Raw genomic sequence first — 14,217 nt, 5'->3', positions numbered from 1 at the left:
TTGCTCTGAGTTGGAACCTTCAGTCATCTCCTCAGTCCTGAGGGAAGCCCTCCTGAGCCACGGGCCTCTGAAGTTTCAACCCCGACACCATGAGTCTCTCCCCCCAGCCATGACCCAGTATGCCCACAGAGGAGAAGTTCAGTTCAGTGTCTTCATGGTGTCAGCAACGTCTGTATGCCCCACTCCCAACCCAGGAGGAAGAGGATGTGAACTGCCTTCACTACAGGGCTGAGAACTGAAAGCAACTGCACAGCTTCCTGTAAGTGTGGGTCACTCGACGGAGCAGTGTGCCCTTCATCAGAGGAGCAGGGCTGAGGCCAGTGGGCAGCCTGAAGCTGGGATCATGTCCATGGTTCCTCCCTCGCTGCTCTGTCTTGGTCAGTCGGGGAGAGAGGGTTAGGTACAAATAGACGGCTAAGGAGAGCAGGGCTGGTGGTTCTTTAAGGCTAGGCTGTTCTCACCGGGTGTTTCTTTCTAGGGTTGTGTCTGAGCCAGAGCACTTGGGCACAGAAGGGTGAGTGTTCTGTGTGATACTCCTGAGGACCCAGCAGGGTTTAAGCCAGGTATCAGGTCTCTTGGCTGCTGGAAAGAGGGGACTCAGACTTTAGAGCGGGGGCTGTAAGAGGGGGAGAAACAGAAGGGTGGAGGGAGAAACGCTTGTGTGTCTATTACCTGTTCCCTGTGTTCTAGGAAATCTCCCCCCACCTCGTATTACAGCTCTGCCTGGATCCACAGTTCCAGCTAAGAGTCCTGTGACCCTCCTGTGTCAAGGACCTAAACAAGCTGAGGGGTACAGGATATCAAGAGTGGGAAGTCCTGAGCCCATGGACAAAGACGAACAGATCACGTCCAGGAAGACCAACACTTTGAATATTGCAGAGGTTACAACAGACAAGACAGGGCTGTACCACTGCTCCTATCAGAGAGGAGGCCACTGGTCCCAGTTCAGTGACCCCCTGCAGCTGGTGATGACGGGTGAGGGGGGCACAGAGGCAGCGGAGCCGGGACTGACCCCTCTGCCGAGGGAAGGACCAGGCTTCGGGGACAGGAAGCAGGAGGACCAAGCCTTGTCCTTGGGGAGGTCTCAGGGATGATGCCGAGAGACTTCCTCAAGGGTGAGCGGGGCGAGGACGGGAGAGAGACCAGAGCCACGTCTGCTCCCAGGGGACAAAAAGGGACAGTGCCTACGTGACCCTTCCCTTCATCGCTGAACTTCCTTCTTTCTCAGGAGCTTATGACAAGCCCTCCCTCTCCAGCATGGCTGGCACAGTGGTGGCTCCGGGGGAGACTGTGAAGTTGCAGTGTTTCTCCAAAATCAACCATGATGTATTTATCCTCACCAAAGAAGATGGAGATCACATCACCCAGAACCAAAGCTCCGTCCCCCACGACGGAGGACGCCAGACCATCTTCCTCTTGAATCCAGTCTCCTCCACACAGGCGGGGACCTACAGATGCTACGGTGCCTTCCGCGAATATCCCTACGTGTGGTCTCAGCCCAGTGACCCACTGCAGCTTCAGGTTGAAGGTGAGGAAGAAGCCCAGTCCACCCACCTGCTCCCCGCCCTGTGGGCTGACTCTAGTCGGTTAAAGCACTGGCTGGGGAAAAAGACCGAAATGGGGGGGGAGGTGTGAGTGCAATCAGCTTAGACACGCATCTCTGAGGGATGGGCCAGGGACGGGCCATGTGGGTCCCTGGGACTGTGGGAAGTGAGAGCCTGACTGAGCGAAATAAGGAAGACCTCTCCCACTTCACCTCTGTTTTCGGGAACTACTGACTCTCCCAGCCTCACACAGCCCAGACGTTCAACAGGTGAGTAACTGAGTTTAGGTGGAAAACTGAGAAGAGATTCTGTGTTCCCTTCTCTCTGGCCTGGAGTGTTAACCGCATGGATGCAGATGTACATGTTATATATTATATGGATATACGTGTGTGTTAGTTGCTCAGTCGTGTCCGACTCTGTGACCCCACAAACTGTAGCCCACCAGGCTCCTCTGTCCATGGGATTTCCCAGGCAAGAACACTGGAGTGGGTTGCCATTCCCTTCTCCAGAGGATCTTTCTGACCCAGGGATTGAACCCTGGTCTCCTGCATAGCAGGCAGATTCTTTACTGTTTGAGCTACAAGGAACCTCATGTATATATATATGTATTTTTTATATATGTAACTATTATTAAATATCATATATCCTTTGCAGAAAAATATTTACATAGACTATATTAATACATGTGTTATATGTATTTTCATTTTTGTTAGAATAAAAATGTGTCACATAATGACTGGTTGGGAAAAACAGAGTCACACAGTGTAACAGAACAAGACTGACAGAAGGGGCTAGTGATTTAGAAGAGGGCTCAACAAGCAAGTCCCTCGTGGATGTATTTTTAACAGACACTGGGATGAAATCAGAGGGGTGATCCTTGTAGAGAGCGCAGGACATGCAGAGGAACAGCCCTGGGCCAAGACCCAGAGGTAGAGACCCGCTCAGGAGCCCATGGGTAACAGAGGCCAGAGTGTCTGCTGCAGGAATGGTCAAATCACAGGAGATACTGAGCGAGGAGCAGGCCAGGCTCTGGGCAGGGACTGGCAGCCTCCAGCGCCCCAGTCCTGTCTTTCTTGACCCCAGAAGTGCAGTATCAGCACAGCGCCCGTAATGACAGGAGGAAAGAAAGGTGTTTAATGCTTACCCCGAGGGAGTGGGCTGGGCGGGCTTCCCACCAGGTCCAGAGGTCTGCAGAAATGAGCTTGAGTTTTAGGATCCTTTAGAGGCATGGACAGCTTCCCTGGTAGCTAATGGTAAAGAATTTACCTGCCAAGTAGGAGACCCACGTTCAATCCCCAGGTCAGGAAGATGCCCTGGAGAAGGGCATGGAAACTCACTCAATATCCTTGCCTGGGAAATCCCATGGATGGAGGAACCTGGTGGGCCACAGTCCATGGGGTCACAAGGACACAGCTGAGTGAGTAATCAACAACCACCAACGGCAATCAGCCATTCTACCTCCTCTCTCTCAGCGCCTACGGCTTGGCATCCTTCCGTGGAGACTCAAGTCCGCCTGAGCCTGGCTGCCCTGCTTCTCCTGGTCATGATCGTCCTGTTGGCTGAAGCCTGGTGCAGCCAGGGGGGTCCCTCAGTGAAGTCAGATGAGCCCCCGCCCCAGTGGACTGACAAGCGCCAATGACCCTCCGCTGGCATCAAAGCACTGTGCTCACTTGTGGGGGCGGCGGTTCCAGGGCCCTGGCTGGGTCACCCATCCGATGCAGCAGTGTACTCGCTTCCTGTCGAACCTGAAACAACATACCAGAGGCACTGTGGACGAGAGCAGCCCAATGTGAACTCTTTCAGTTCTAGAGAGCAGAAGTCTAAACCCTGTCCCCAAGCCTGCACTACTTGCTACTTTCCCGTTGGTGTTCTTGCCTTTTCGAGCTTCTAGACTCTGCCTGTGCTCCCTGTCGTGGAGCTCCGTCCTCCAGACACAGGAGGGGAGCGCCTCTTCTCCTCTCTGACCTCTGCTTCCTTCCTCCCTTCTTGCCTCACACACCCCCACCCTCCGGCTTCCCTTTTAACGAACACTTATGGGGACCTGCCGGTGGTCCAGTGGCTAAGAATCTGCCCTGCGATGCAGGGGATGTGTGTTTGATGCCCAGTCAGGGAACTAAGATCCCGCAGGCTGCAAAGCAGCTAAGCCTGTGAGCAGCAACCAAATGAATAAATAAATAAAAATAAAATTATATTTAAAAAAGACCCGTGACTAGTGGGGCACCCCCCCATGACAACCTGCGATAAGCTCCCACCCAAGACCCTTAATTTAACCACATCTGCTGCTGCTGCTGCTAAGTCACTTCAGTCGTGTTCGACTCTGTGTGACCCCATAGACGGCAGCCCACCAGACTTTCCCGTCCCTGGGATTCTCCAGGCAAGAACACTTGAGTGGGTTGCCATTTCCTTCTCCAATGCATGAAAGTGAAAAGTAAAAGGGAAGTCACTCAGTCGTGTCTGACTCTTCTCGACCCCATGGACTGCAGCCCACCAGGCTCCTCTGTCCATGGGATTTTCCAGGCAAGAGTACTGGAGTGGGGCAGTGTCCCTTTTGACATGGAGGTTCTGGGTAGCTCTGCAAAACTATCATTAGAAGGCTGTTACTCACCCTGCCTCCTGGAGATCACTGAGTCTGATCTTTGAGCCAGAAATCCTTGCTTTTATGCACTGTCTCACAGGAGAGACTTTGAAACAAGCAGGTTTTTTGTTTTGCTTTAATATTTAAGTCTTTATTGGATTTGTTACAATTTTGCTTCTGTTTTACGTTTTGGTTTTTTGGCCACGAAGTATGTTGGATCGTAGGTCCCCGACCAGGGATTGAACCCACAGCCTCCTCATTGGGAGACAAAGTCTTAACCACTGGACTGCCAGGGAAGTACCTGGGAATAAATGTTTAACACTCTTTTCAATTTAGAACAGGATGTGATTCAAACAGAGATGATACTTAATAAACTTTGCTTATGTGTAATATGTACATTCTGTAGAGTGGTTATTCTTGCTGGGTGGCAAATGGGTCTAGGGCTAGAAATGCTGATTTTTTTTTTCTTCAATATAGCCCTTGTGAAAGTAAAAGTCACTCAAGCATGTCTGACTCTTTGTAGAATTTAAAAATTCTAGAAAGCAAACTTAAGGTATAAAAACTACTTTGGAAAATAAAGTGTGGGCCTTGTTCACCGAAAAAAAAAAAAAATTCTACAAAGCAAGTGGAGAAGATGATGGTACCCCACTCCAGTACTCTTGCCTGGAAAACCCCATGGATGGAGGAGCCTGGTAGGCTGCAGTCCATGGTGTAGCTGAGGGTTGGACACGACTGAGCGACTTCACTTTCACTTTTCACTCTCATGCATTGGAAAAGGAAATGGCAGCCCACTCTAGTGTTCTTGCCAGGAGAATCCCAGGGATGGGGGAGCCTGGTGGGCTGCCCTCGATGGGGTTGCACAGAGTCGGACAGGACTGAAGTGACTTAGCAGCAGCAGAAGAAGAAAGCAAGTATAAAAGCATGAACATTCATATTTGTTGGTTGGTTTGGAGAATTTAAGTTACACAGATGATTGTGATGTTAACAACTGTTCCTCTTTGGGTTTGGGGGTTTGGGTTTTTGCTTCTGAGAAGAAACAGCTTTCAAAGCATGAGACTAAAACAACAGAATCACAGAAAGGCTAACTCACTCCCTCTTATACTTGAGCTGAGGAAATAGTTTGGCGACTTCTTAGCTCCAAGCTGTTTAAGTAAATAATAAATACCCTTGCACTTAAACCTCCGTGGATACCTCACAGAAAAACAGAGACACTAACTGATCACGTGCTCTTCAGTCTCACCTCTGCCCCAAGACTCGACTCAGCTGGCTGCCATTGGCTGCTGTTCCCTCACCAATGTCCCCTCCTTCTGCCTGTTCCTTACTTTTTCTGTGTCAGCATAGACCTAACTTTCCTTGGGTGTTTTCTCTGAATGCCTTCTCAGAGTCGGCTAGGTGTCCCTGTCATGTTCTAAATGACAGCTGAGTTCTGAAAAGCGGTAAGTATATAGTGAGCCATTCGCTCTCTTTGCAGGCACTAAGTTGTGCTCTCATAGGGCTTCCCAGGGAGCACTAGGGCTGAAGAACCCACCTGCCCATGCATGAGATGGGAAAGACCCACATTCAATCCCTAGGTCAAGAAGACTCCCTAGAGAAAGAACTGCCAACCCACTCCAGTATTCTTGCCTGGGAATTCCCATGGACAGAGAGGAGCCTGCTGGGCTACAGTCCACGGGTCACACAAAGGGTCAGACCTGACTGAGCGCACATACAGCACAAAAGCAGGAGCGTGATGTATGACCATATGAGCAAGGCCATAATCCTCTGAAACTTAGTTTGAAAAAGCAAAAGTGTGAATTTTAACTCATTTCATGGGTTACAAAAGGCTAATTTTCTTTTTTTTTTTTTTCAGTCATTTAAAAATCCTGAGGCCATGCAAAAACAGACAGTGGGTTTTAGAACTCAGTGATCCTCTCTTACAATCTTTCCTCCAAACCGTTGAGTCCAAGTAACTTGAGAGCAAAGACAAGCTAAACAAAGCATCTGGAAATGGTTCTCCTAGAAAGCAGTGATGGGGGTGTTCTCGGGATTCCCTTTCAATGCCTTGGATGGAGGGAAAGAGGTGGGAGGAGGGAGAGAAATGATACAAAGATAGAGGACATTAGACATTGACAGATAGATAGATAAGTAAGCGAAAAATGATATGTATAAACGATAGATAGGGACTTCCCTGGTGGTCGAGTGGCTAAGACTCCATGCTTCCAATGCAGAGGGCATGAGTTCAACCCTGGCCAGGGGACTAAGAGCCCACATGCCACAGGGCATGGCCAAAGTTAAATAAATAAAATAGTCTATTCCAGGCTGTCTTAAAAATAAAAATAGGGAATTCCTTCGTGGTCCAGTAGCTGAGACGCCTTGCTCCCAATTCAGGGGACCTGGGCTTGGTCTCTGGTCAGGGAACTAGATCCCACCTGGGACAGCTAAGAGTTCGCCTACTGCAACTGAAGATCCCGTGGGTCACAGCTAAGACCTGGTGTGGTAAGATAAACACACAAATAACTGGATATTTAAAATAAAATAATAGATGATTGCTTGATAGAAAGTAGAGAATGAATAGATGGTAGATAGATACAAACAGATTATTAATAGATAAATGACATCTAGATGTAGATATAGATAAGTGATTATTGTTGCTATTGTTTAGTCCCTAAGTAGTGTCGGACTCTTTTCGAGTCCACGGACTGTAGCCCACCAGGCTCCTCTGTTCCTGGGATTCTTCAGACAAGAACATTGGAGTGGGTTGCCATTTCCTGCTGCAGGGGATCTTCCCGGCTCACGGATAGAACCCACGTCCTCTGCGTTGCAGGCAATACTTCACCACAAGCCACCATGGAAGGCTGTAGATAGATGATAGAATTAGACAAATAAATGGTAGCTAGGTGGAAATGGCAACCCACTCCAGTATTCTTGCCTGGAGAATCCCAGGGATGGGGGAGCCTGGTGGGCTGCCGTCTCTGGAGTTGCACAGAGTTGGACACGACTGAAGCAACTTAGCAGCAGCAGCAGCAGCAGGTAGATGATAATAAATGATCGATGGATAATAAATTCATGATTGATAGATGATAGATGATAAATAAGTAGACAATAAAATGACAGATAATGATAGACATGGATATGTGTATTCTCCACAGTGTCAGAAGAAAGAAAGCCCTGTCTAACCGCAATGGACACCAGTGGGAGCAAACTCTGGGAGACAGTGACGGACAGGGAGGCCTGGCATGCTGCAGCCCGTGGAGTCTCAAAGAGTCAGACACCACTGAGTGACTGAACAACAAAAACCTCTTGTTCTGAGTTGGAACCTTCCGTCATCTCCTCAGTCCTGAGGGAAGCCCTCCTGAGCCACAGGCCTCTGAAGTTTCAACCCAACACCACGGATCTCTCCGCCCAGCCATGACCCAGTATGACCACAGAGGATAAGTTCAGTACAGTGTCTTCATGGTGTCAGCGACGTCTGTATGCCCCACTCCCAACCCAGGAGGAAGAGGATGTGAACTGCCTTCACTACAGGGCTGAGAACCGAAAGCAACTGCACAGCTTCCTGTAAGTGTGGGTCACTCGACGGAGCAGTGTGCCCTTCATCAGAGGAGCAGGGCTGAGGCTGGTGGGCAGCCTGAACGTGGGATCATGTCCATGGTTCCTCCCTCACTGCTCTGTCTTGGTCAGTTGGGGAGAGAGAGTTGGGTACAAATAGACAGCTAAGGAGGGCAGGGCTGGTGGTTCTTTAAGGCTTAGCTATCCTTACTAGGTGTTTCTTTCTAGGGTTGTGTCTGAGCCAGAGCACTTGGGCACAGAAGGGTGAGTATTCTGTGTGATACTCCTGAGGACCCAGCAGGGTTTAAGCCAGATATCAAGTCTCTTGGCCGCTGGAAAGAGGGGACTCAGACTTTACAGCGGGGGCTGTAAGAGGGGGAGAAACAGAAGGGTGGAGGGAGAAACGCTTGTGTGTCTATTACCTGTTCCCTGTGTTCTAGGAACTCTCCCCCCGCCTCGTATCACAGCTCTGCCTGGATCCACAGTTCCAGCTAAGAGTCCTGTGACCCTCCTGTGTCAAGGACCTAAACAAGCTGAGGGGTACAGGATATCAAGAGTGGGAAGTCCTGAGCCCATGGACAAAGACGAACAGATCACGTCCAGGAAGACCAATGCTTTGAGTATCGCAGAGATGACATTTGACAAGACAGGGCTGTACCACTGCTCCTATCAGAGAGGAGGCCGCTGGTCCCAGTTCAGTGACCCCCTGCAGCTGGTGATGACCGGTGAGGGGGACACAGAGGCAGTGGAGCTGGGACTGACCCCTCTGCCGAGGGGAGGACCAGGCTTCGGGGACAGGAAGCAGGAGGACCAAGCCTTGTCCTTGGGGAGGTCTCAGGGATGATGCCGAGAGACTTCCTCAAGGGGGAGGGGGACGAGGAGGGAAGAGAGACCAGAGCCACGTCTGCTCCCAGGGGACAAAAAGGGACAGTGCCTACGTGACCCTTCCCTTCATCGCTGAACTTCCTTCTTTCTCAGGAGCTTATGACAAGCCCTCCCTCTCCAGCATGGCTGGCACAGTGGTGGCTCCGGGGGAGACTGTGAAGTTGCAATGTTTCTCCAAAATCAACCATGATGTATTTATCCTCACCAAAGAAGATGGAGATCACGTCACCCAGAACCAAAACTCCGTCCCCCACGACGCAGGACGCCAGACCATCTTCCTCTTGAATCCAGTCTCCTCCACACAGGTGGGGCCCTACAGATGCTACGGTGCCTTCCTCAACATCCCCTACGTGTGGTCTCAGCCCAGTGACCCAGTGCAGCTTCAGGTTGAAGGTGAGGAAGAAGCCCAGTCCACCCACCTGCTCCCCGCCTTGGGGCTGACTGTGTGCGGTTAAAGCACTGGCTGGGGAAAAGGATCGCGTGTGTGAGTGCCATCGGCTTAGACACACATCTCTGAGGGACGGGCCGGGGACGGGCCATGTCGGTCCCTGGGACTCTGGGAGGTGAGAGCCTGACTGAGCAGAAATAAGGAAGACCTCTCCCACTTCACCTCTGTTTTCAGGAACTACTGACTCTCCCAGCATCACACAGCCCAGACATTCAACTGGTGAGTAACTGAGTTTAGGTGGAAAACTGAGAAGAGATTCTGTGTTCCCTTCTCTCTGACCTCGAGTGTTAACTGCATGGATGCAGATGTATATGTTATGTAGTATATGGATATACGTGTGTGTTAGTTGCTCAGTCGTGTCCGACTCTGTGACCCCACAAACTGTAGCCCACCAGGCTCCTCTGTCCATGGGATTTCCCAGGCAAGAACACTGGAGTGGGTTGCCATTGCCTTCTCCAGAGGATCTTCCTGACCCAGGGATTGAACCGTGGTCTCCTGCATAGCAGGCAGATTCTTTACTGTTTGAGCTACAGGCAACTCCATGCATATATATGTATTTTATATATATGTAACTTATTAAATATCATAAGCTTTGCAGAAAAATATTTACATAGACTGTATTAATACACGTGTTATATTAATTTCATTTTTGTCAGAATAAAAACGTGTCACATAATGACTGGTTGGGAAAAACAGAGTCACACAGTGTAACAGAACAAGACTGACAGAAGGGGCTAGTGGTTTAGAAGAGGGCTCAACAAGCAAGTCCCTCGTGGGTGTACTTTTAAAAAACACTGGGATGAAATCAGAGGGGTGATCTTGTAGAGAGCGCAGGACAGGCAGAGGAACCAGCCCTGGGCCAAGACACAGAGGTAGAGACGTGCTCAGGAGCCCACGGGTAACAGAGGCCAGCGTGTCTGCTGCAGGAAAGGTCAAATCACAGGAGATACTGAGCGAGGAGCAGGCCAGGCTCTGGGCAGGGACTCGCAGCCTCCAGCGCCCCAGTCCTGTCTTTCTTGACTCCAGAAGTCCAGTATCAGCACAGCGCCCATAATGACAGGAGGAAAGAAAGGTGTTTAATGCTTACCCCGAGGGAGTGGGCTGGGCGGGCTTCCCACCAGGTCCAGAGATCTGCAGAAATGAGCTTGAGTTTTAGGGTCCTTTAGAGGCATGGACAGCTTCCCTGGTGGGTAGCTGACTCTCCCAGTGATAGAGAATCTGCCTGCCAAGTAAGAGACCCAGGTTCAATCCCCAGGTCAGGAAGATGCCCTGGAGAAGGGCATGGCAACTCACTCAATACCCTTGCCTGGAAAATCCCATGGACGGAGGAACCTGGTGGGCCATAGTCCATGGGGTCACAAGGACACAGCTGAGTGACTAATCAACAACCACCAACGGGAATCGGCCCTTCTACCTCTTCTCTCTCAGCGCCTACCGCTTGGCATCCTTCCGTGGAGACTCAAGTCCGCCTGAGCCTGGCTGCCCTGCTTCTCCTGGTCATGGTCATCCTGTTGGCTGAAGCCTGGTGCAGCCGGGGAGGGGGGAGGTGGGGCGGGGGTCCCTCAGTGAAGTCAGATGAGCCCCCGCCCCAGTGGACTGACAAGTGCCGATGACCCTCCGCTGGCATCAAAGCACTGTGCTCACTTGTGGGGGTGGCGGTTCCAGGGCCCTGGCTGGGTCACCCATCCGATGCAGCAGTGTACTCGCTTCCTGTCGAACCTGAACAACGTACCAGAGGCACCGTGGATGAGAGCAGCCCAATGTGAACTCTTTCAGTTCTAGAGAGCAGAAGTCTAAACCCTGTCCCCAAGCCTGCACTACTTGCTACTTTCCCGTTGGTGTTCTTGCCTTTTCGAGCTTCTAGACTCTGCCTGTGCTCCCTGTCGTGGAGCTCCATCCTCCAGACCCAGGAGGGGAGTGCCTCTTCTCCTCTCTGACCTCTGCTTCCCTCCTCCCTTCTTGCCTCACACACCCCCACCCTCCTGCTTCCTTTTTAACGAACACTTGTGGGAACTTGCCAGTGGTCCGGTGGTTAAGAATCTGCCCTGCCACGCAGGGGATGTGTGTTTGATGCCCGGTCAGGGAACTAAGATCCCACAGGCTGCAAAGTAGCTAAGCCTGTGAGCAGCAACCAAATGAATAAATAAATAAAAATAAAATTGTATTTAAAAAAAGAACACGTGACTACATTGTCCCCCCCCCAGCCGGTGACAACCTGCGATAAGCCCCCACCCAAGACCCTTAATTTCACCACATCTGCAGTGTCCCTTTTGACATGGATGTTCTGGGTAGGGTTGCAACACTGTAATTAGAGGATATTACTCACCCTGCCTCCTGGAGATCACTGAGTCTGATCTTTGAGCCAGAAATCCTTACTTTTATGCACTGTCTCACAGAAGACACTCGGAAATACGCATGGGTTTTTGTTTTGCTTTAATATTAAGTCTTTATTGAATTTGTTACAATTTTGCTTCTGTTTTACGTTTTGGTTTTTTGGGCCATGCGGCACGTTGGATCGTAGGTCCCCGACCAGGATTTGAACTCACAGCCCCTCATTGAGAGATGAAGTCTTAACCACTGGACTGCCAGGGAAGTACTTGGGAATAAATGTTTTAACACTCTTTTCACTTTAGAACAGGATGTGATTCAAACAGAGATGATACTTAATAAATTTTGCTTATGTGTAATGTGTAAATTCCTTAGAGTGGTTGTTCTTGCAGGATGGGAAATGGATCTAGGGCTAGAAATGCTGAATGTTTTTCCTTCAATATAGCCCTTGTGAAAGTGAAACTTGCTCAGGCGTGTCCCACTCTGCGGAATTTAAAAATTCTAGAAAGCAAGTGGAGAAGGCGATGGCACCCCACTCCAGTATTCTTGCCTGGAAAATCCCATGGATGGTGGAGCCTGGTGGGCTGCCATCTATGGGGTCTCACAGGGTCAGAGATGACTGAAGGGATTTAGCGGCAGCAGAAAGCAAGTATAAAAGCATGAACATTCATATTGGTTGGTTGGTTTGGGGATTTAAGTTACACAGATAATTGTGATGTTAGCAATTTTTCCTCTTTGGGTTTGGGGTTTGGTTTTTTGTTTCTGAGAAGAAACAGCTTTCAAAGCATGAGACTAAAACAACAAAATCACAGAAAGGCTAACTCACCCCCTGTTACAGTTGAGCTGATGAAATAGTTTGGCGACTTCTTAGCTCCAAGCTGTTTAAGTAAATAATAAATACCCTTGCACTTAAACCTCCGTGGATACTTCACAGAAAAACAGAGACACTAACTGATCACGTGCTCTTCCGTCTCACCTCTGCCCCAAGACTCGACTCAGCTGGCTGCCATTGGCTGCTGTTCCCTCACCAATGTCCCCTCCTTCTGCCTGTTCCTTACCTCTTTCTCTGTGTCAGCATAGACCTAACTTTCCTTGGGTGTTTTCTCTGAATGCCTTCTCAGAGTCGGCTAGGTGTCCCTGTCATGTTCTAAATGACAGCTGAGTTCTGAAAAGCGGTAAGTATATAGTGAGCCATTCGCTCTCTTTGCAGGCACTCAGTTGTGCTCTCAAGGGCTTCCCAGGGAGCACTAGGGCTGAAGAACCCACCTGCCCATGCAGGAGATGGGAAAGACCCACATTCAATCCCTAGGTCAAGAAGACCCCCTAGAGAAAGAACTGCCAACCCACTCCAGTATTCTTGCCTGGGAATTCCCATGGACAGAGAGGAGCCTGCTGGGCTACAGTCCACGGGTCACACAAAGGGTCAGACCTGACTGAGCGCACATACAGCACAAAAGCAGGAGCGTGATGTATGACCTTATGAGCAAGGCCATAATCCTCTGAAACTTAGTTTGAAAAAGCAAAATGTGAATTTTAACTCATTTCATGGGTTACAAAAGGCTAATTTTCTTTGGGTTTTTTGTCAGTCATTTAAAAATCCTGAGGCCATGCAAAAACAGACAGTGGGTTTTAGAACTCAGTGATCCTCTCTTACAATCTTTCCTCCAAACCGTTGAGTCCAAGTAACTTGAGAGCAAAGACAAGCTAAACAAAGCATCTGGAGATGGTTCTCCTAGAAAGCAGTGATGGAGATTTTCTCGGGATTCCCTTTCAATGCCCTGGATGGAGGGAAAGAGGTGGGAGGAGGGAGAGAAATGATACAAAATAGAGGACATTAGACATTGACAGATAGGTAGATAAGTAAGCAAAAAATGATATGTATAAACGATAGATAGGGACTTCCCTGGTGGTCGAGTGGCTAAGACTCCATGCTTCCAATGCAGAGGGCATGAGTTCAACCCTGGCCAGGGGACTAAGAGCCCACATGCCACAGGGCATGGCCAAAGTTAAATAAATAAAATAGTCTATTTCCAGGCTGTCTTAAAAAATAAAAATAGGGAATTCCTTCGTGGTCCAGTAGCTGAGACGCCTTGCTCCCAATTCAGGGGACCTGGGCTTGGTCTCTGGTCAGGGAACTAGATCCCACCTGTGGCAGCTAAGAGTTTGCCTGCTGCAACTGAAGATTCCGTGGACCACAAGTAAAATCTGGTACCATCAGATAAACACACAAATAACTGGATATTTAAAATAAAATAATAGATGATTGCTTGATAGAATGTAGAGAATGAATAGATGGTAGATAGATACAAACAGATTATTAATAGATAAATGACATCTAGAGGTAGATATAGATAAGTGATTATTGTTGCTGTTGTTTAGTCCCTAAGTAGTGTCGGACTCTTTTTGAGTCCACGGACTGTAGCCCACCAGGCTCCTCTGTCCATGGGATTCTCCAGACAAGAACATTGGAGTGGGTTGCCATTTCCTGCTGCAGGGGATCTTCCCGGCCCATGGATAGAACCCACGTCCTCTGCGTTGCAGGCAATGCTTCACCACAAGCCACCATGGAAGGCTGTAGATAGATGATAGAATTAGACAAATAAATGGTAGCTAGATGGAAATGGCAACCCACTCCAGTATTCTTGCCTGGAGAATCCCAGGGATGGGGGAGCCTGGTGGGCTGCCATACAGAGTTGCACAGAGTCGGACATGACTGAAGCGACTTAGCAGCAGGAGCAGCAGGTAGATGATAATAAATGATCAATAGATAATAAACGCATGATTGATAGATGATAAATAAGTAGACAATAAAATGACAGATAATGATAGATAGACATGGATATGTGTATTCTCCACAGTGTCAGAATAAAGAAAGCCCTGTCTAACCGCAATGGACACGAGAGGGAGCA

The 14,217-nt window shown here is 49.4% G+C and overlaps 2 protein-coding genes across 2 annotated transcripts in view; both read left to right on the top strand.

The window, feature by feature from the left end:
• Window positions 1–14,217, top strand: part of LOC139176997 (leukocyte immunoglobulin-like receptor subfamily A member 6) — a 36,332-nt gene that overhangs the window by 4,537 nt on the left and 17,578 nt on the right. Inside the window, exons 2-8 of the mRNA XM_070770261.1 lie at window positions 1,229–1,528; window positions 7,640–7,774; window positions 7,876–7,911; window positions 8,088–8,372; window positions 8,626–8,925; window positions 9,155–9,199; window positions 10,409–10,585. Of these exons, the coding sequence (XP_070626362.1) occupies window positions 1,229–1,528; window positions 7,640–7,774; window positions 7,876–7,911; window positions 8,088–8,372; window positions 8,626–8,925; window positions 9,155–9,199; window positions 10,409–10,585 (1,278 nt within the window). The remainder of the gene's footprint in view (window positions 1–1,228; window positions 1,529–7,639; window positions 7,775–7,875; window positions 7,912–8,087; window positions 8,373–8,625; window positions 8,926–9,154; window positions 9,200–10,408; window positions 10,586–14,217) is intronic.
• On the top strand, window positions 255–1,234 carry LOC139177215 (leukocyte immunoglobulin-like receptor subfamily A member 6). Its single transcript, XM_070771769.1, has 3 exons — window positions 255–377; window positions 479–514; window positions 691–1,234. Exons 1-3 carry the CDS (start codon window positions 344–346, stop codon window positions 1,092–1,094), a joined length of 474 nt encoding a protein of 157 aa, XP_070627870.1. The 5' UTR covers window positions 255–343; the 3' UTR covers window positions 1,095–1,234.

The sequence above is a fragment of the Bos indicus genome, chromosome 18 (genome assembly GCF_029378745.1).
Source record: "Bos indicus isolate NIAB-ARS_2022 breed Sahiwal x Tharparkar chromosome 18, NIAB-ARS_B.indTharparkar_mat_pri_1.0, whole genome shotgun sequence".
Taxonomy (NCBI): Eukaryota; Metazoa; Chordata; class Mammalia; order Artiodactyla; family Bovidae; genus Bos; species Bos indicus.
The sequence above is the reverse complement of the archived record's forward strand: the minus strand, read 5'-3'. Positions and strand labels throughout refer to the sequence as shown.

Bases quoted from the DNA above. Each gene is read 5' to 3' on its own strand.
- LOC139177215 (XM_070771769.1), top strand. From the start codon at position 344: ATGTCCATGGTTCCTCCCTCGCTGCTCTGTCTTG. The intron at 378-478 runs GTCAGTCGGGGA...GTTTCTTTCTAG, and splicing joins TCCCTCGCTGCTCTGTCTTG to GGTTGTGTCTGAGCCAGAGC. The intron at 515-690 runs GTGAGTGTTCTG...CCTGTGTTCTAG, and splicing joins GAGCACTTGGGCACAGAAGG to GAAATCTCCCCCCACCTCGT.